At 43.0% G+C, this 22,366-nt stretch overlaps 1 protein-coding gene across 1 annotated transcript in view; it reads left to right on the forward strand.

The window, feature by feature from the left end:
• The window catches only part of LOC129857294 (nephrin-like), a 65,821-nt gene that overhangs the window by 15,283 nt on the left and 28,172 nt on the right, over positions 1–22,366 (forward strand). Inside the window, exons 5-10 of the mRNA XM_055925393.1 lie at positions 6,134–6,256; positions 7,065–7,146; positions 8,000–8,106; positions 11,330–11,454; positions 11,694–11,865; positions 15,292–15,449. Coding sequence (XP_055781368.1) covers positions 6,134–6,256; positions 7,065–7,146; positions 8,000–8,106; positions 11,330–11,454; positions 11,694–11,865; positions 15,292–15,449 — 767 coding nt within the window. The remainder of the gene's footprint in view (positions 1–6,133; positions 6,257–7,064; positions 7,147–7,999; positions 8,107–11,329; positions 11,455–11,693; positions 11,866–15,291; positions 15,450–22,366) is intronic.

The following is a 22,366-nucleotide window of genomic DNA, read 5'->3' on the forward strand; positions in this document are numbered from 1 at the left end:
TTGGGAGCTATGCCATATGTGGAGAGCACGGTGACTCTGAAAGAGCTTTTCTTCTCCTGCTACGGTGTATTCATTTCCCCCTTCTCTATTCATCTCTCGCTCTTTCGCTCTTTCTTTTTGGGGGCCATGGAGTGTGTATACCGGGGTGCTGGGGGTGGGGGGGTGTTGCCTTGGTGACTCTCGCTGCCTCTCTCGCTCTCCTGGGAAGGGAGCAGATTTTTCTGACATCAATGGGAGAGAGAGAAAGGAAGGAGGGTGGAATGAACCCCAGCTCTCTCTACACTCCCCCCTGTTCCAGCCAGCTCCGTCTTTATACACCTGCAGCTACAGCAGGACTCAGTCCCACATTAATCACTGCTGTGACGTGAAGTGTGTTGTTGGGTGGGTGTGTACACACTCAATCACAATACGTAAAGGCTATCCACCCAGGTGCCTATGAGGCACCAGATCAGAGAGGTCCAGGCCCAGATCAGAGAGCTCAGGGTGTCAGGAGACTGTAGTGTAGTAGTTTGTCTGGAGGAGACCTTCAACTCTACCCTCAGTCCAACATGCGTAGATCCTAATGCTCCCACACTTCACAGCTGCTATCCCTGAATATTTTCCCTGAATGTTTTCCAACTGATTCCATGACAGATGGATGTATTGATACAATCAGACAGACAGACAGACAGACCAGCCTGAGGCCACAGACTAATCTAAATCCTGCAACAGCAGTGAGTCAGTCCAGTGAGTCAGTCCTGGGGACCAGAGGTGTGCAGACGTTTGTTCCAGAACAACACTAAAACACTTGCTTCAGTTATTATTAATGTAATACTGGGTTAGGGCCAAAGCCAGTACTGTTCAACCTATGAGTGAAATGAGTAACACAGCTTGACAGCCTTCCAATGAGTTAAGAGTTCCTCCAGACTACCACAGCTCCCATGATAACACAGACAACCTTTACCAGTCAGCCAACAAAAACACAATCACACACTTTAAGAAAAGAGAGATAGAGGTTGTCACGCCCTGATCTGCTTCACCTGTCTTTGTGATTGTCTCCACCCCCTCCAGGTGTCGCCCATCTTCCCCATTATCCTCCATGTATTTATACCTGTGTTCTCTTTTTGTCTGTTGCTAGTTCGTCTTGTTTGTCAAGCTTACCAGAGTTTGTCCTGTCAGCTCTTGGTTTTTCCCAGCTTCTCTTTTTCTCGCCCTCCTGGTTTTTGACCCTTGCCTTGCCTGTCCTGACCCTTAACCTGCCCGCCTGACCTTCTGCCTGCCCCTGAGCCTGCCTGCCGTCCTGTACCTTTGTCCCTTTCTGGATTTCCAACCTCTGCCTGACCTGAACCTGAGCCTGTCTGCCGTCCTGTACCTTTGCCTCTGTTGCTGTAAAAAACATTGTTACTTCGTCAATGTTTGCATCTGGGTCTTACCTTATCCTGATAGAGGTAGCGATGCAAAGAGAGTGAGAAAGCATAGAAAGATCATGTAAAACCAAAAGAAAAGCGAGCCTTGCTCTCTAGTTGGACTCCCCCAGGTCGGAGTGGTGGATTGTGGGTATCATCACCAGCTAATTCAAGACGGATCACCACACGCATCGAACAGTCGAGAGGGAGGCACACAAACGTCAATAAGTCCTCTCAGCGGGCCAACAAAGAGACATTTTCGAGACATTTCTATCAGGGGCAACATAATTCCTGTGTGTTTTTCCCATCCTGCCGAGTTCAGATAGGGGATTACGGCAATAGACAGATCAAGCGGCAGCAAGTAATCCATGACAAAAACAACCTCTCCACCACCCCCGCGTACTCCCGCCGAAACTTATACCCCCGGCTCCCGCCCGTCAGAATACCAGAACACCTGACACATCCACTGTCTTTTGTTTGAAACCATTAGTGTTACCATATAATCCTATTAATTAACAAGTCCCTCTTTCCATTTTCTTCTCTCTCTCTCTCTCTCTCTCTCTCTCTCTCTCTCTCTCTCTCTCTCTCTCTCTCTCTCTCTCTCTCTCTGTCTCCCTTTATCTCTCTCTCTCTGTCTCTGTCTCCCTTTATCTCTCTCTCTCTGTCTCTGTCTCTCTCTCTCTGTCTCCCTTTATCTCTCTCTCTCTCCCGCTTTCTCTCTCTCTAAGCACAGGCCTGCCTGTATATCCGGATCCTGCAAATAATATTCTAAATGTTTTTGTTTGATGTGTCCCCGTTTTTAAGAATACGTTACTCATGCAGTTAAGCTGCAGTTAGGTATTTCTGTGGGAGTAGACGGGGATTGGGGGAAAGGGGGGTGTTTAAGCTTGTTATCAGCGTTGGTTGGGGGTTAGAGACAACAGTTAGAGGTACGACGGTTGGCTAACGAGTTTAGCGCACGGAGAGTATACTGCACAATGAGCCTTCATGTTATGGCACTTCTTTATGAATAATGCAGCAACTCATAAACGGGGGCATTTACACAAGCAGAATGGAAGGCAGGGTGATTTTGTTCAATGGGTATACCTTTGTTCTATTTGCCTGTGAAATTGGCCCTCTTTTTCAGCACAGTGAGCAAACAGGTATTAGCTGCCTAAGGCTGCGGACCAAAAAATGAGCCTCAGCTAGGTATGTGGTATGCTGCGGAAATGAGAAGGATTTTACGAGTTATTGCTCAATAATGTCATAAATGTGGCATTCAAGGCCAGGTCAAAAAGCTAGTGAGTGTTCTGTTGTTGTTTCATCTGTCTCTAGTATCCAGTTCTCACTCACAGGGAAGATGCTGGGTCTTTGTGACAGGAGATGGAGGTGGGGGTTGTTGAGTAAGATGTTGTTTCTTATGTAATGTGAAAGATGAGGGGGAGAAGGACTGACTGAGGCCTATTTCTGTCTTGGACACCTGCTTCGCTTCCTGTTCAGCACTGGGGAGAACGGAGGAGAGGAGGAGAGGGATGAGGAACGAGGGAGGAGGATGAAGGGGGAGGACCGCTTCAATGGCTTTCAGCCTCAAAGCTCACACACCTGAGTCCTTAGTGTGTGCGTGTGTCTGTGCGGCGTGCATGAATGCATACATGTCTGCTTTGATCTAGTGAGTCTGCACATGAAGAGTTTCATTCCAAAACACTATATATCCATTTTCAAAAAATGTTGCTAAATGAGCTTTTAATGTTTAAAGAAATTAGGAAATAGATTGGTGTGTTTTTTCACTATCTAATCATGGCATGGGGTTGTTCAATGACAGACATGTATTTGTATAAAATATAATTTGTTGGTTTCATTTCAGAGTGACAAACAATCATGTTTTTGGAGGCAAAATGCCATATATCTGCCTCACTCTCATAGAAATAAGTAGTACTGCTTGGTTTTACACAGCCAAATGTAACAAATAAGTAGATTTAAATGTACTGTATGTAAAACAATACAATTTGCCATTTTACTCATTTAGCAGATTCTCTTATCCAGATCAACTTACAGTAAGTGCATCTATCTTAAGATAGCTAGGTGAGACAACCACTTATCAGAGTCAAATATACAGGTTACAAACATTCCATTCCAGCTAAACAATGGTTATATAGAGTTTTTGAAAAAAAAAAACACAAATATGAAAAACGTGTGGATAATATAGCATTTTGGAAATGAACTCTTCACATGCATGTGTTCTCACAGGAGTCCATCTGTGTCTCTCTCTCTCTGTGTGTGTGTGTGTGTGTGTGTGTGTGTGTGTGTGTGTGTGTGTGTGTGTGTGTGTGTGTGTGTGTGTGTGTGTGTGTGTGTGTGTGTGTGTGTGTGTGTGTGTGACCGTTAACAATGACAGTGATGTAAACGTAGGCTCTCTAAACTGTCTTCTTGTTTATCTGTTTCCCGTTGATCAGATGTTTTATTCAAACAGATCAGAGGAGCTTTGTGTTCTCTATGAAGTCACTGTATGGTGACCACCTGCTGTGTCAGAGGCACACGGCTACCTGAATCAAGATAGATCAGGGGGATTCAGTCGGGGTCTGTGTGTGCAAATGTGTTTTCAGACTTATTGATCTGTCTGTCTGTCTGTCTCTGTCTGTGTGTGTGTGTCTGAGAGTGTTATCCCTAATTGAAGTGTGTGTGTCTGGCTAATCTACTTCTTGTCTGCCTTATCCATCCATCCATCCGTCTGTATTTGTCTAATGAATGGAACTTTGCGTCTGGTTGTCTCTCGCCTTCATGGCAGCAGCATGTCTGCGTGTTTGTTTATGTTGAGAGCGTGTGTGTGTGTGCACATGAGTTTGTGTGTGTTTATGCATGACCGTGCATGTTTGTGCACATGTGAAAATCCATTTGTGTATGTGTGTGTGTGTGTGTGTGTGGGGGGGGGGGGTGTATGTGTGTGTTTTGGGAGGTAGTAGGGGGGAACTCAGGTGGGGCTCATTGGGGTCACATGGTCCACCTGAGTGGCTGTGGTGGATACGGGGCTCTCATTCCCAACACAAGCTACAGCACACCCTCCACCATACTGCACCTCCCTCTGCAGATTTAACAGCAGTGATAGAGAAAGAGAGAGAGGGAGGAAGGGGGTTGGCTAGGGCTGGGGAAGGGGGATAGGGGATGACAGAGTAAGTGTGAGATAGGAAGAGGAGGCGAGCAAGAGAGTGAGAGAGAGGGAGCAAGACAGAAGAAATGACATACCTGCCCAGCTCGTTTGCGAACATCATTATTCTTATTTTAGGAGATTTGTTAGGTGGCGAGACTCTCCTGGAGCACAACAGTGATGCAGCCATGTGAATCATGTGGGTTTGAGTAGATTGAGCGTGCAGGAGCCTGTCAATAGACACATGGCCCAGTCATTGGCCCAGCATCCTGGGGAGTGGAGACTGGTGAGGGAGGGGGAAAAAACACACAAATGCATCTCATTATTTCAGTGCTCACCTCTGCAGTGCTCCGGGTAACCCATCACAGTCCACACAGATCCAATTGCTTCCTTTAAATCAGTTTGAAGCTGCAGCCAGATCTCATCTGTCTCAATAGCAGGGCTGGAGCCAATAGGACTACTCTACTGCACACAGCAACAGCTCCTCCCAGTGGCACTAGGTGAATTACCCAGATTTGGAGGAGAGGAGAGAAACGATCTGGCTGACTGTTTATCCAGCCATAACCATTGGATTTATGTCAGCATTCAGCAGCGGATGATGGAATTACCCCTTGATGAAACATATAGCTAGCTCTTCTCCTGGATGACTCGCATGATATACAAACAATAGCTGCTTGTTTGTGTCTCTTTCTTCCTCTACTGTTCCATTTTCTCTTTCTTTCTTTCTTTCTTTTTTTCTTTCTTTCTTTCTTTCTTTCTTTCTTTGTCTTCTCTCTCTCTCTCTCTCTCTCTCTCTCTCTCTCTCTCTCTCATCATCCTCTCTCTTCTTCTCTATATTCCTCTCACTAAAGCATGCTGTCAGTTGATATCTGTTGAAAAGTAGCAATGACCTTTGTTTCTTGTGTGCTATGCTGGCTCTCACCCACTCACAGAAAGCTTGCATTTGCTTGGTAAAATATATGTTTAAAGATCTCTTTCCTCTCATCTTTCCATGTCCCTACTCCTTTACCCTATTCTGTGACAGTTTGTTGTGGAGTAGATGATCATGCGTCCAGAGTAAATGACAGTTGTGCTGAAGCCTGTTTGTTGATTAGCAAATTTGGTGAAATTTTCGCCCTGAATTCCCTTCCAAATAACTTCCACTCTCTTCAACAAAGTTTTCTTTCTCTGAATTCCTGCATGGTCCGAAAGAAATTAAAGAGAGTGGGGAAGAGAAAACTAGGAGTGGGAAGTGCTTTGATCTGCTGTGTAAGCACGTATTCAGCTGGGGGGTGATCTGAGAGAAGAACTGTTTGGCGCTAAAACAGATTATCATCTGTCTCGTTTCATCACCAACACATCTCTGTATGCACATCACAGTCTTATCTACTGTACACCACACTAATGATATGGACCCACTGATTCTCTTCAAGAATATAACAGAACCTGCCTTATTAGCTTGGTACAACTGTCTTTCTTCAATATCTAAGGGTCTCAAATGTTTTTAATGCATTAATTACCAAATCATATTTTTCTGTGATCTGTAAACAGAATCACCAATTCTGGTCAAGGCCTAGTCTGTACTGTATATCTCTAAAGACAACCCAGAACCACTGTTATAGACACCAGTCCTCTGTTCTCCCCTCAGTTCCTCCCTCTACACCTTACTTTGAGCTGGAGACCACAGAGCCATGGGTAGCAGGGAAAAGCTACACTGTCACATGCATCGCTCCAGACGCCAAACCAGAGGCAGTGATCACTCTGTTTAAAGGTAGGTCACCAAGTACGGTATCAACCCACTGCACACCAACTTAATAATGCTAGTACATACAGGTTTTTCCATTAGGAATAGCAGAAACGTTAAATGTGAATCAGTACTGAGTTGAGGGAAAAACATGTTTGCAATGACATGTTTCAACCTACACTATAATTGTAGTACACTATAACTCAATGCCCTGTTTTTACAATGACGTTTTAAAACTATGGCTGTGTCTGAAATCTGTCTTGCCTACTACTTACTAAAATGACATACTGTGTACTAATAACACTAAATACTATTTAGAATTTACTGGTTAGTAAAACATATGCAGTAAGCAACAAATATTGTAATACTTATCATCCATACTGAGAAGGCGTCATCTATTTTCAATAAATGTAAATACATTTACCTTTATTTAACTAGGCAATCTAATGCGCAATTGTGCTTGTTCCCTGCCATTCGTTCATTTTTGTAGAGCACATCCCCTATTCTGATTATCAGCTGTCGTCAAACACCTTACACCCCAACCCTAGCACTCTGCCACCTCTGGTCTTTTGTTCCTCCCACCCCTAGAAGGTGCCTGCTTCTACTCATCCCAGGCAAAGCTCTTCTCTGTCCTGGCACCCCAATGGGGGAACAAGCTTCCCCCTAACGTCAGGACAGATAAGTCCCTGCCCATCTTCCAAAACGTCTGAAACCCCCAACTCTTCACAAAGTATCTTTGTAAAAATGGTTGGGGAAAAACGAACACCCTTGCCTTGTTTTCTCTAACACTCACACTCTCTTTCCTCCTCCCCCTCCTCCTCTCTTTCTCTCTCAGATGGAGTTGAGCTGACAGGTGTAGAGTCTTTCCCTATGCCTGGCTCTGAGGACAAGCTCCAGAACACACACGCTACAAAAGAGTATGTGTTCCTGTTCTCTGGCTCGTGTGTGTGTGTGTGTGTGTGTGTGTGTGTGTGTGTGTGTGTGTGTGTGTGTGTGTGTGTGTGTGTGTGTGTGTGTGTGTGTGTGTGTGTGTGTGTGTGTGTGTGTGTGTGTGTGTGTGTGGGGGTGTGTGTGTGTGTTATCCCTAATTGAAGCACTTCTGCATTCCCACAGAACTACAGTACAGTGTAATGAATTGGTGCCGACTGTGAACTGTCACTCGGTGCCTTGTGTCAAATCAAATTAGCTTTTGTCATAGACACAGAATTACATTTCAGTTGCTAGACAGATCTAATCCAGCTCCAAAGATAATAACCCCTTGTCATCTGCAAAAACACGCTGTAGAAGGTATTAAGGACATAATTCAGCTCTAACGCAGAGTAGCCTGTTCTCCAACTAAATCCTTTATGTGTAGATAGTGGTTATAAATAGCAACCATATTTTGTATAGGAGCTTTTCAATTTGGAGATGAATATAGATAACATGGTGGACTTTTGGTTTGTCATGGGTCTGGAGGTATAATGCCCACATTGCGGGGTTATAATGCTCTTAATATCCAGACCCCAGAGATTGTATGAATCTGTCTGTTCTTATGGGGTCTCAAGGGCTTAATTAGAGTGTTAAGGGGTGATGTGTCCTATGTTAAGCCATGATCTTTAATGTTATCCATCATCTATTCTTCTCTTCCATCCAATCCTTCCTTCCCCATGACCCGCACTCCCCCACGCTCCTCACCCACACCGCCATCGCACACACACACACGCACAAGCACACGCACGCACGCACGCACACACACACACACACACACACACAACCTCCCCACCCCTGCAGGTTCATGTTCTTAAGCAGTTCGGACAACGGGAGGGAGCTGGTGTGTCGTGCGAAGAACCCGGCTCTCCCTAGGGCCCTGGAGACCAGCCTGGTGATGAATGTATACTGTGAGTGTGTGTTGTTCCTTACCTCATGGACTCACAGACACCTTTACCTTTCCTTATTCCCTTCTCCAGCCACGTGTGGACCCCCACCCCGGGCTGGCATTGGGGCAAACATCCTCACACTGAGCAACCACTTCGAGGGGAGACTTTCAACCACGGGCGAACTCACACGTACTTGGGGATCAATCCCAATGCTCAGCCTGGAGTGTTTACATTTTTTTTTCACCTTTACTTAATCAGGTAGGGTAGTTGAGAAGAAGTTCTCATTTACAACTGCGAACTGGCCAAGATAAAGCAAAGCAGTCCGACACAAACAACAACACAGAGGTACGCATGGAATAAGCAAACGTACAGTCAATAACACAATAGAAAAAATCTATATACAGTGTGTGCAAATGAGGTAAGATTAGGGAGGTAAGGCAATAAATTGGCCGTAGTGGCGAAGTAATTACAATTTAGCAATTAAACACTGGAATGATAGAGGTGCAAAGGATGAATGTGTAGAGATACTGGGGTGCAAATTGTAAAAAATAAATAAATAATCATATGGGGATGGGTAGTTGGATGGGCTATTTACAGATGGGCTACTGTATGTACAGGTGCAGTGATCTGTGAGCTGCTCTGACAGCTGATGCTTAAAGTTAGTGAGGGAGATAAGAGTCTCCAGCTTCAGTGATTCTTGCAGTTTGTTCCAGTCATTGGCAGCAGAGAACTGGATGGAAAGGCGGCCAAAGGAGGAATAGGCTTTGGGAGTGACCAGTGAAATATACCTGCTAGAGAGCGTGTTACGGGTGGGTGCTGCTATGGTGACCAGTGAGCTGAGATAAGGCGGGGCTTTACCTAGCACAGACTTATAGATGATCTGGAGCCAGTGGGTTTGTCAACGAATATGAAGCGAGGGCCAGCCAACGAGAGCATACAGGTCGCAGTGGTGGGTAGTATATGGGGCTTTGGTGACAAAACGGATGGCACTGTGGTAGACTGCATCCAATTTGCTAAGTAGAGCGTTGGAGGCTATTTTATAAATGACATTGCCGAAGTCAAGGATTGGTAGGATAGTCAGTTTTACGAGGGTATGTTTGGCAGCATGAGTGAAGGATGCTTTGTTGTGAAATAGGAAGCCGATTCTAGATTTAATTTTGGATTGGAGATGCTTAATGTGAGTCTGGAAGGAGAGTTTACAGTCTAACTAGACATCTAGGTATTTGTAATTGTCCACATATTCTAAGTCAGAACCGTCCAGAGTAGTGATGCTGAACGGGCGGGCAGGTGCGGGCAGCGATCGGTTGAAGAGCATGCATTTAGTTTTACTTGCATTTAAGAGCAGTTGGGGGCCACGGAAGGAGAGTTGTGTGGCATTGAAGCTCGTCTGAAGGTTAGTTAACACAGTTTTCAAAGAAGGGCCAGAAGTATACAGAATGGTGTCGTCTGCATAGAGGTGGATCAGAGACTCACCAGCAGTAAGAGCGACATCATTGATGTATACAGAGAAAAGAGTCGGCTCTAAGAGTGTTAGAGGTCGACATGAAAGCATCAACATCTCTACTGCTGTCACATTCAACCCACTTAACTCTTCTAATTTCTCTGGCATCAGTGCAATCCAAACTCCAACTCAAGCCCAACTGTTACTCTCTGATAATACTGATCAGATGAGCCTGGGAATGAAACTCAAGCCCGAATTCTAAACTCTACTGATGCTAAATATAATTGTCAGGATTGTGAGACCATAACATCTCCGACGGTGTAGGAACTACACTACACAACATAATAGGGGTTGGTGATTGTACATCTCAAAGGATCGTTTCCTTGTTTACCCTTTGTCTTGTTTGGACAAACAGTATATCTTTGAAACAATATGGCAACCCAGCCTATTGTTTTCTAGTTTTAGTTGTTCCTCAACATTTTGTAGATCAATTTCAGTAATGATTGTTCTGGAGTCCACCCACCTGGTTCTGTTCCAGGTCTAAATCAGCTGCTGATTAAATGCTACTGTTACTAAAGACACTCAATGGAGAACATTCCCATTCTACTCCTTCCTTTCCTTCCACCCCCGCCATATTATCCACAGCCGTCCATAAGAAATACTGTCTCTATCTATCTCCCTCTGCACATAGACGCTGTACTATTCTATCTCCTACACTTTAAACACCGCCCAGAACTGGAAATGCTTCTACATCTCCTCTCTCTCTCATTCTTCCTTTCTTTCTTTCTTTCTTTCTTTCTTTCTTTCTTTCTTTCTTTCTTTCTCCCTCCCTCCCTCCCTCCCTCTTTCTTTCTTTCTATTTCTTTGTCCGTCTCTCTCTCTCTCTCCTCTCCTCTCTCTCTCCTCCTCTCTCTCTCTCCTTCTCCTCTCTCTCTCTCCTCTCTCTCTCTCTCTCTCTCTCTCTCTCTCTCTCTCTCTCTCTCTCTCTCTTCTCCCCTCTCTCTCTCTCTCTCTCTCTTCCTCTCTCTCTCTCTCTCTCTTCTCCCTCTCTCTCTCTCTCTCTCTCTCTCTCTCTCTCTCTCTCTCTCTCTCTCTCTCTCTCCTCTCTCTCTCTCTCTCCACTCTGTATTAAACAACATCCCTCCACAGTAAGTGCTAATGTAGCAGAACCCGTCGACCACCGCAACAGTAGTCCTTACTCAGCAAGCCAGCCCATCAAAGCCTGGAGCACCGTGTCCGTTTTCAGCCAGCCAGATTGTTAGTGAGGTAGCAATTTGTCACGCCGGCCCAGGGTCCACATACAGCCGCCTGCGCTGCCTGCGCTCCCAAACTCATTGCAGCAATAACAAAGGCTGGCCCTCCCTTAATTTATTTTACGCTGTATATTTTATTCAGGGAGGCTGTAACTTATTCATATTTCCAAACGTTGCTTTATTACTGTTTAAACATCTGTTATTTTGCTTTATGGAGTCGATCCAGCCGGCTGCTCCCTTAATACTTAATGCTTTCATCAGAGCTACAGCCCTTACTCTGCAGTCGGGGTAAATGTTGCCGATTTATTGGCCCTGTCTCAACAAATAGAGAGGATGCTCCCTTGCTCATAAAGCCAAGTGTCCGCTCATCCCAGTGCATATTTCTCACCCTCTCTATCCTCTATTTCTGTCATCTTCTCTGTTTCTGGTGATTCATCTCTCCCCCTCTCTCCCTCTCTCTTTCTATTGCTCCCTCTCTTCCTCTCTCTTCACTTTCTGTCGTTCTTTTCCAAGATGTTGTTTCATCTCTCTCTTTCCCTCTCAACATCAGTCCCACCCCAGCATCCAGTAATCCAGGGCCTGGACAGAGAAGGCCTGGTGAAGAGGGGGACCATGTTGAAGCTGGTTTGTGTGTCCCAGGGAGGGAACCCATTGGCCACCCTACACTGGACCAAGGTACATAGACTACACTCGGCTAAAGCTTAGAATCAGTCGTTTTTGGTGTATTCTCCATCTTCTACTTCTGTACTCTTTCTTTTAGAACTCACTCCATTCCTGCTGCTGCCAGTCAGTCACCTATTATGTTAGTGAATAATCCATACAGTAGCCCTGTCCTGTCCTCTGCTTGTTACTAACTCCTAGCCCTGTCCTGTCCTCTGCTTGTTACTAACTCATAGTTCTGTCCTGTGGATCAGAATGGGGAGGTGATTTCCACCAGCTGGGAGGTGGACACAGAGTCGCGACGGGCCATCAGCCACCTGACCCTGCAGGTTAAACCACAGGACAACCAGGCCGAGCTGCGCTGTGAGAGCGTGAACCAGGTGACCCCTGTCCCTCTGTCCAGCAGCCGCAAGATCACTGTCCTCTGTAAGTCCCCGACTGCTAAGAGATACATGCACTTGAATGCTAGAACACACACACACAGACGCACAAAAGCGATGGAATGTTTGTGTTTATTCAAATGGTTGTTAACCCAATCAGTAAAGTTATTTTCAATAGCATTCATTCCAATCATAATTACATTAACATTAGTCCTAGCTCCAATACTGAAACTAATTCTGAACTAACACAAATTCTAATATCAATATCATTAATGAAACTAATGGCAATTATGACCCGGGCCCATATTTCACGCAGAAACTAATTTGAATCCCAGCTTGTTCTTTTACAGTGAGCTAATTTAACTGAATCGCTTCAATGCACAATCCAAAGGCAATAAAGCCGGCACTTTCTGTGGTGATAATAATGCCAGGTGATAAATGACACATTTTCACCTCACTGCAGAGCAGATTTCTCTACTACCATGACTGGAAAACAAACAGAGTTTTCCTTCGCATCACACCGACTCTTCCTTCACGCCATCATTCACTATCTTGCTGCGTCAGTTAACGGTCTAAACCGCTCTCTTCTTCCTCTCCTATCCCACGTAAAAGCCATGTTACCTCCTAGCTATTCCTCCTCACGCCTCATACACATCAAAAATGAGTTGTAGACCCTTCATCGATGTATCTCTCTTTCTATTGCTCTCTCTCTCCTTTTAGTTTTGTCTTGAGCTGGAGGGCAGAGAGAAGAACTGGTGTGTTATGGATATGCCTGCGTCGCCCTAAGGCATGTGTGTAACCTAACACACTGTCTGTCTATGAGTGTAGCCCTCATGTCTGCCTGTGTCCCGTGTATAACATACAATCATACATGATATGATGCATTCATGTCTGCCTGCTCAGTCATTAGCCTGTCTTACTGCAGCCCCTCAGGGCTTATTGCTCAGCTGCACTTCCTCTGTGCCAGTTAAGATCCCTCCTTTGAAAAGGCGTTTGATAAAGTATCATTAGAATTTATATATAAATGCCTGGAATACTTTCATTTTGGTGAATCTCTTATACAATGGGTTAAAGTGATGTACAGCAACCCCAGATGTAAAATAGTAAACAATGGTTACTTCTCAGAAAGTATTGAGCTTTTAAGAGGAGTAAAACAAGGCTGTCCGTTATCTCCATATCTATTTATTATGGTCATTGAAATTCAAGCTATTAAAATTAGATACAACAAGAACATTATGGGGTTAGAAATCCAGGGGATAAAAACAAAAGTGGGTATGCTGATGACTCTAGTTTTTTTCTTAAGTCCGCAATCTGGATCTCTGCACAGTCTCACTGAAGATCTTGATCACTTTTCTACCTCTTGGAATTAAAACCTAATTATGACATATTATGTATTGGATCGTCAAAAAATACAGTGTTTACACTACCTTGTAGTTTACCAATAAAATGGGTGGATGGTGAAGTAGACATACTTGGTATTCACATCTCAAAAAATATAATTGAACTTACCACAATTAATTTCAATAGAAAGTTAGCAAAAATAGATACGATTTTACAACCATGGAGAGGTAAATAGTTGTCTATTTATGGAAAATTACATTGATTAACTCTTTGGTCCTATCACAGTTTACTTACTTACTAATGGCATTGCCTACTCTAGATGATTCATTTTTAAAATCATATGAGAAAAAAATATTTCATTTTACATGGAATGCTAAGCCAGACAAAATTAAACGTGCCTATTTATATAATGAATATGAGTTTGGGGGGCTAAAATTATTAAATATTAAAGCTTTACACCTCTCACTAAAGGCTTCACTCATATATAAGTTATACTTAAACCCAAAATGGTTCTCCAGTAGATTATTAAGAAAAGCTCATACTTTGCTCAAAAATTGCGCTTTTTTGCCTTCATACAGATTACAACTTCTCATTTCCGACTAATTGAAAATTAAATTTTGTTTAAAGTATCGCCCTTTCTTAAACAAGCCATACACAGCTGGTTACAATTTCAGTTCTATACTCCAGAAAAGATAGAACAAATATTACAACAAATGGTATGGTTAAGCTCAAATATATTAATTAGTAAAAAAAATCTAATTTTAATCTAATTTATTTTAATTGTGTTATATTTATTAATGATATTATGAATAGAAATGGAGGAGTTATGTCACATATGCAGTTATCAAAAATATATGGGAATATCTGCTCAATCCAAATTTACAACCAACTGATTGCAGCACTACCACAAAAAAAATGGAAGTGGAAAAGGGAGAAGATAGGGAACTTGTTTACCTGCCATATATTAAAGATACAGATTGGCTGAAAGGAACTGGCATAAATAGAAAAATATACCAGTTTCATCTGAGGACAAAAATGTTGACAGCTGCACCATATAGGTTGCAAAATAAATGGGAGGAGATTTTCGATGTGCCAATTTCATGGCACATGGTTTATGAACTGGTACGAAAAACTATACTTAACTCAACACTTAGAGTTTTTCAATTGAAGTTATTATATACAATTCTTGCCACCAACAGAATGCTATATATACAGTATGGGCCATACAACATTCTCAGCTCTGTAGATTTTGTTGCAAAGAGACAGAATCAATAAACCACTTATTCTGGTATTGTCTCTATGTAGCTTGTCTCTGGTCACAGGTTCAGGAATGGTTCAAAAATCACAACATGCACTTCAAATTAACCTTACAAGTAGCAGTGTTGGGCAAACTGGAAAGCCATAGCAGGTCAATAAATACTATAATAATACTCGTAGGAAAGGTTTTCATCTTTAGCTCACAATCTGTGGATAATATACGATTAGAAAGATAAAACAATGTTGTAAAACATCACAGCACAATTGAAAAATATATGGCACATGGAAACCAAACGACGGCGGTCTATGGTGATAGGTGGGATGGGCTGAAAGTGGCTGAGGGTTGGGATTAAAGAGTTTGTTTGGTAATGTATTGTTGTTATATATAAAAGTACCATGTATGAAAAAATTTATAAGTAAAAAGTATATGTAAAATGTGTATGTAAAATGTATAGGTAAAATGTATGTATATGTAGCATAAAAGCTGTATATAAAAAAACAAAGATATTTGTCCTTCGAAGAGGGGGGTGGTGAAGGGGTTAAACATAATAATAAAAATAAAAGATCCCTCCTGGTATAGCTGAGTATAGACAGGCTTTGGTAACTAGTATGGGTTTGAAATGGATGGAAAACCTCAGGAGAGGACAAGACTTCATAACGTGATGTTGATAGATTAGAAATGGTTTCTTTACTTCTTCCTTTACTTTAAAATCCAGTCTTTCCATCCTTTCTATAAAATACTGATCCTGACACAGAGCACTTTATTGACTGAATTTATTGTGTGTGTGTGTGTGTGTGTGTGTGTGTGTGTGTGTGTGTGTGTGTGTGTGTGTGTGTGTGTGTGTGTGTGTGTGTGTGTGTGTGTGTGTGTCAGTTGAGCCAGAGAAGGTGATGGTGCTGGGGTTGTTCGAGGCGAGAGAGGGAGAGGAGGTCAACCTGTGCTGTTACACCTCCTCCAGTAACCCGCCTGTACACATACGCTGGTGGCTGGGCTTCAGGGAACTCAACACCACCGTGGTCAATGTGGAAGAGGTAGGGGGCCTGCATTTACTTCGACACACACTTCTTCTCACACTGAATCACAGTGGCAGTTCAAGCTTGTATGGCTCCCTGGCTCAAGTTGCTGAAGCGGTATGATCCCACCTCCTCTGACAAGGCCTGGGCCTCAATCTTTATCACAGGGTCTTTGGTTTGATCCCTCACTTCAATCAGTGCCTCTCTCACCGCTGCTGCCTGATGCCTCAGTCGCTCAACATGCTTAACTTTACTCTCCCACCTTGTTTCAGTCCACATCTTCAAAGTGATGTCCACACGTTTTTCAGGATGGCCCATCACTGTGTGGAGGCTGAGAACAAGGTGTAGAGTTTGTGTAAGATGCCAAAGTAACCCATGGCCTCAACATAACTTTTAGCAGCATCAGCCACAACCAGGTTCAATGTGTGAACCCCACATGGCACAAATAGAGCTCTTGGATTAATTTCCAGGAGTCTGGCTTGGACACCTTCATTCTTTCCTCTCTTGTTGGCCCCATTATCATAAGACTTTCATCTGCAGTCCTCAAAAGGAATTTTTAGCTCCTCTAATCTTTTGAGAATCAGGGATGCCAAATGTTGGCCCGTGGACTCCTCTGCCTCCAAAACCCCCATAAAATGTTCCCTTGTGTGGGGCTCCTCCTTCAGTGACACAATCTAATCACAACAAAAAACGGTTCAGTGTGGCTGACATCTGAGGTGCAATCTAGAATGATAGAGAATAATTTTGCCAGCTTGATGTCACTCACCATTACTGTAATGACCTTGCTGCTCAACAAATCAATGAGTTCATTCTGTATTTGGTGGCCAAGGTAGCTGGTGGTGTGACTCGAGGTCCCTTTTTTGACACAGTTAAGGTGCTCTTTCATGACTGGATCAAAGTGTGCCATCAGTTCAACCTCTTTGGGGAAATGTCCATTTGATGGAGAGTACAGTGTTTCTGTGTGTCCCCTTTGTGCCAGATTTCTAACTGCCAGAGACTGCACAATAACAGTCAGACGTGTCAACACCTCTCTCCATCTTATCCTCTCAGGCTCCATAAGTGCCATCTCATGCTTATCAATTGTTTCCCCTTTTTTGATCCTCATTGCCAGTTCTTTCAATGTTTTCATGCAGTTTTGGTGTTTTGGACTGGTGTCGTGTGAAGTCAGAAAATAACTTATATATTTCCAGTCTGTCAGTCCTGAGTTTGCTAAATGAATTTTCTTCTTAGAAATAAGTTTGCAGCAGAAGCAGAAGAGGCTGTTGTTTCTTTCGGAATACACCAACCAACTTCTAGGAATTCTTTCACCACTCACCAAGGACTTCCTGAAATACTGCTGGTGGCAACTTCTTCCATCACTCTCATTCCTTGGGAATGGTACCTAACTTAGTCCTCTGCAAACGAGTTCTGTCTGAATTCCGAATGTGTCTGAATTCTGTCAGTCAGAACTGAAGGCAAGTCAGCAGGGTCTGTAGAAAGGGGTTCATCCTCAGCAGCAGGATTTGGTGGGGATGCTGCTACAGGCATTTCTAATGGAGAGCACATGGGCATTAGTTTACACACGTTATTCACAGCATTTATAGTGGTGGAACATCCCACATGCATACCCAGTAATAATAAAATCATCATTGTTACCTACAATGTGGAAACTTAAAACTTTGCAAAGGGGAAATTATTTATTTTGTTTATGTTATCCTGTTTGGGATGCAAGCCCGACCTCGGCCGAAAATGACACCCCTGCAGGGCGCGAAATTCAAAATCTATTTTTTAAAAATATTTAACTTTTACACATTAACAAGTCCAATACAGCATTTGAAAGATAAACATCTTGTCAATCCAGCCAACATGTCCGATTTTTTAAATGTTTTACAGAGAAAACACCACATATATTTATGTTAGCTCACCACCAAATACAAAAGTGGACAGACACGTATGAATTATGATTATGAAGTATGAATTATGATTGAAGTAGCATGCACAACCAACCGAAATAAACTAAAACCAACCTAAAGAGCCCAGAAAAAACGACCTCAGATGACAGTCATATAACATGTTACACAATAAATCTATGTTTTGTTCATAAAAAGTGCATATTTTAGCTATAAATCAGTTTTACATTGATGCTACCCAAAAATGCTAATACATAGCTACAGTCTGAATCCAGCCGGGAGTAGCCAGAGAAAATACATACACCAACGTCGGCTACTAATTACACCTCATAAAACATTTCAGAAAAACATATGGTGGATAACTAATGAAAGACAGATATCGTGTGAATAAAGCCAACATTTCCGATTTTTGAAGTGTTTTACAGCGAAAACACAATATATCGTTATATTAGCTAACATCATAAGCTAGCATAAGGCAGCATTGATTCTAGTCAAGCGCTAGCCTAGCACAGTTAGCAGAGTTAGCATTCAACAGTTCGACATATATATGAAAAAGCATCCCAAATTGGGTCTTATCTTTCTTGGTACTCCATCAGAATGTTGTAACGGGGTCCAATGTCCAGTAGAGTCTTTAGTTGGGTTCCAGAACGAATTATTTCCCTCTTTGGTTAGCAGGCACGATAGCATTGCTGCGCTAGAAAGCGTTTCTTCAAAAAATTCTTCCGTCGTTTCACATCTAAAGTCCAGAATAAATTGCAATAATATAATTAAAGTATATTGAAAAAACATACTTTAGGATGATTTTGTGACATGTATCAAATAATATCGTAGTCAGGCATCATATTCAACGTTATCTACCTTGTTCCAGAAGCCGAGACCAAATTATCCTTCGCGCCCGGATTTTTTTTTTAACTGCGCAGGTCTCACAAGAAGTTGTGTTATTCAGTCCAGGGACGAGATATTCGACTCCTTTCAATTCTCACTTCCGCATTACAGTCTGACGAACGCCTGTGACGTGTCTCTATCGTCCCAAGTCAAATGGCCTTTTATAGAGAAGGTCTTAAAGAGACACATCGCATTTTGGAAAACTCAATTCGGCTGGGAAAATGGCTGTAAAAATATTTCTGTTCGACTTAGAGAAACAATTCAAACCTTTTTAGAAACTACAGACTGTTATCTATCCAACAGTAGTAAATATATGCATATTGGAAAATAAAAAGTTTCTTAGGAGGCCGTTTGAAAATGTGCACACATTTTCCAGTTTTTTCAATATTCAGCGTGCAGCCATAACAGGATTTATCCTGTTTGGGGTGCAAGCCCGACCTCGGACCGAAAATGACACCCCTGCAGGGCGCGAAATTCAAAATCTATTTTTTAAAAATATTTAACTTTTACACATTAACAAGTCCAATACAGCATTTGAAAGATAAACATCTTGTCAATCCAGCCAACATGTCCGATTTTTTAAATGTTTTACAGAGAAAACACCACATATATTTATGTTAGCTCACCACCAAATACAAAAGTGGACAGACACGTATGAATTATGATTATGAAGTATGAATTATGATTGAAGTAGCATGCACAACCAACCGAAATAAACTAAAACCAACCTAAAGAGCCCAGAAAAAACGACCTCAGATGACAGTCATATAACATGTTACACAATAAATCTATGTTTTGTTCATAAAAAGTGCATATTTTAGCTATAAATCAGTTTTACATTGATGCTACCCAAAAATGCTAATACATAGCTTGAGTCTGAATCCAGCCGGGAGTAGCCAGAGAAAATACATACACCAACGTCGGCTACTAATTACACCTCATAAAACATTTCAGAAAAACATATGGTGGATAACTAATGAAAGACAGATATCGTGTGAATAAAGCCAACATTTCCGATTTTTGAAGTGTTTTACAGCGAAAACACAATATATCGTTATATTAGCTAACATCATAAGCTAGCATAAGGCAGCATTGATTCTAGTCAAGCGATAGCCTAGCACAGTTAGCAGAGTTAGCATTCAACAGTTCGACATATATATGAAAAAGCATCCCAAATTGGGTCTTATCTTTCTTGGTACTCCATCAGAATGTTGTAACGGGGTCCAATGTCCAGTAGAGTCTTTAGTTGGGTTCCAGAACGAATTATTTCCCTCTTTGGTTAGCTAGCACGATAGCATTGCTGCGCTAGAAAGCTTTTCTTCAAAAAATTCTTCCGTCGTTTCACATCTAAAGTCCAGAATAAATTGCAATAATATAATTAAAGTATATTGAAAAAACATACTTTAGGATGATTTTGTGACATGTATCAAATAATATCATAGTCAGGCATCATATTCAACGTTATCTACCTTGTTCCAAAAGCCGAGACCAAATTATCCTTCGCGCCCGGATTTTTTTTTTAACTGCGCAGGTCTCACAAGAAGTTGTGTTATTCAGTCCAGGGACGAGATATTCGACTCCTTTCAATTCTCACTTCTGCATTACAGTCTGACGAACGCCTGTGACGTGTCTATATCGTCCCAAGTCAAATGGCCTTTTATAGAGAAGGTCTTAAAGAGACACATCGCATTTTGGAAAACTCAATTTGGCTGGGAAAATGGCTGTAAAAATATTTCTGTTCGACTTAGAGAAACAATTCAAACCTTTTTAGAAACTACAGACTGTTATCTATCCAACAGTAGTAAATATATGCATATTGGAAAATAAAAAGTTTCTTAGGAGGCCGTTTGAAAATGTGCACACATTTTCCAGTTTTTTCAATATTCAGCGTGCAGCCATAACAGGTTTTAAGGGTAGGGAACAACACATCTGCCACAATGATCCTCAACACTGGGAACCCTCAGGGGTGCATGCTTAGTCCCCCCCTTGTACTCCCTGTTCACCCATGATTGCGACTCCAACACCATCATTAAGTTTGCTGACGACACAACAGTGGTAAACCGGATCACCGACAACAATGAGACAACCTATAGGGAGGAAGTCAGAGACCTGGCAGTGTGGTGCCAGGACAACAATCTCTCCCTCGGCCTCCCGGGTGGCGCAGTGGTCTAGGGCACTGCATCGCAGTGCTAACTGCGCCACTAGAGTCTCTGGGTTCGCGCCCAGGCTCTGTCGCAGCCGGCCGCGACCGGGAGGTCCGTGGGGCGACGCACAATTGGCATAGCGTCGTCCGGGGTAGGGAGGGTTTGGCCGGTAGGGATATCCTTGTCTCATCGCGCTCCAGCGACTCCTGTGGCGGGCCGGGCGCAGTGCGCGCCAGCCAAGGGGGGCCAGGTACACAGTGTTTCCTCCGACACATTGGTGCGGCTGGCTTCCGGGTTGGAGGCGCGCTGTGTTAAAGAAGCAGTACGGCTGGTTGGGTTGTGCTTCGGAGGACGCATGGCTTTCAACCTTCGTCTCTCCCGAGCCCGTACGGGAGTTGTAGCGATGAGACAAGGTAGTAATTACTAGCGATTGGATACCACGAAAATTGGGGAGAAAATGGGATAAAATTTAAAAATAAAAAAATAAAAAAATAAAAAAATAACAATCTCTCCCTCAATGGGAGCAAGACAAAGTAGCTGATCGTAGACTATAGGAAAAGGAGGGCCGAGCAGGCCCCCATTAACATCGACATAGCTGAAGTGGAGTGGTTCGAGAGTTTCAAGTTCCTTGATGTCCACATCACCAACAAACTATTATGGTCCAAACACACCAAGACAGTTGTGAAAAGGGCACGACCACAACCAGATCCTCAAAAAGTTCTACAGCTGCGCAATCGAGAGCATCCTGACCGGTTGCATCGCTGCCTGGTATGGCAACTGACTGTAAGGCGCTACAGAGGGTAGTACTTATGGCCCAGTAAATCACTTGGGCCAAGCTTCCTGACATCCAGGACCTATATAATAGGCGGTGTCTGAGACTCCAGTCACCCAAGTCTTTGACTGTTCTCTCTGCTACCGGCATGGCAAGCGGTACCGGAGCGCCAAGTCTCGGACCAAAAGGCTCCTTAATAGCTTCTACCACCAAGCCATAAGACTGCTGAACAAGTAATCAAATGGCCACACGGACTACTTACATTGACCCCACCCCTTGTTTTTACACTGCTGCTACTCGCTGTTTATTATCTATGCACAGTCACTTTACATATTACCTCGACTAACCTATACCCCCACACATTGACTCGGTACCATTACCCCCTGTATATAGCCTCGGTATTGTTATGTAACTTTCTTGTGTTACCGTTTTTACATTTTTACTTTAGTTTATTTAGTAAATATTTTCTTAACTATTTATTGAACTGCATTGTTGGTTAAGGTCTTGTAAGTAAGCATTTCACGGTAAGGTCTACACCTGTTGCATTCGGCACGTGACAAATACAATTTGATTTGATTTGATTTGAAGTGGCTGCAGGGCAATACAAGTGACATGGGCACTCTGTGCCATACATTCCATTATACACAATGTCCACATATTTACATATTTACAAAAAAAGCAGATATGCACATCTACCAAATCACTTCACCAGTGCAGAGTGGCTTTACACTTTTCTAGGAGGCTATGTCAACATTAACCAAGCCTTGCAGTAGTGTTTGAACCTAAGACTGGCAGAAACAGTTTTTATCTCAGCCGGGAGTTTGTTCCACTCTACTGCTCTTGAATCGACATGGCACAAAATCTGTGGCACTGCCTCTCATGGTGTAGGAATGAGAGTCCCTAACAGTAGTAAGAGAGTCCTTTAGACACTGGGGGACTGTACATACACAGTTTCATTGGCCAATCTCAGCTTCAACTGAGAGCCACTGTAGTTCGCTGAGCTGAGAAGGGCCAACATGACATTCTATTCTGAGTTGTCTGTAGCTTGTTCTTGAAGAACTTAGGGTAGCTGCTGTACAATGTAGTACACACCAAAGTGAGGCTGCGCTAATGCTGCTGGAAGTGTTTTCTGGAAGCTTCCTTTATCTAGCTTGTAAGCTATGCAGGCTACTGCCTGTGAAGGTCTCCCACCCAGAAGTACGAGATGGGGAGGGGGGGTTGACCTCAATACCTCAAGTCAAGTCT

Source organism: Salvelinus fontinalis, chromosome 6 (genome assembly GCF_029448725.1).
Source record: "Salvelinus fontinalis isolate EN_2023a chromosome 6, ASM2944872v1, whole genome shotgun sequence".
Classification (NCBI taxonomy): Eukaryota; Metazoa; Chordata; class Actinopteri; order Salmoniformes; family Salmonidae; genus Salvelinus; species Salvelinus fontinalis.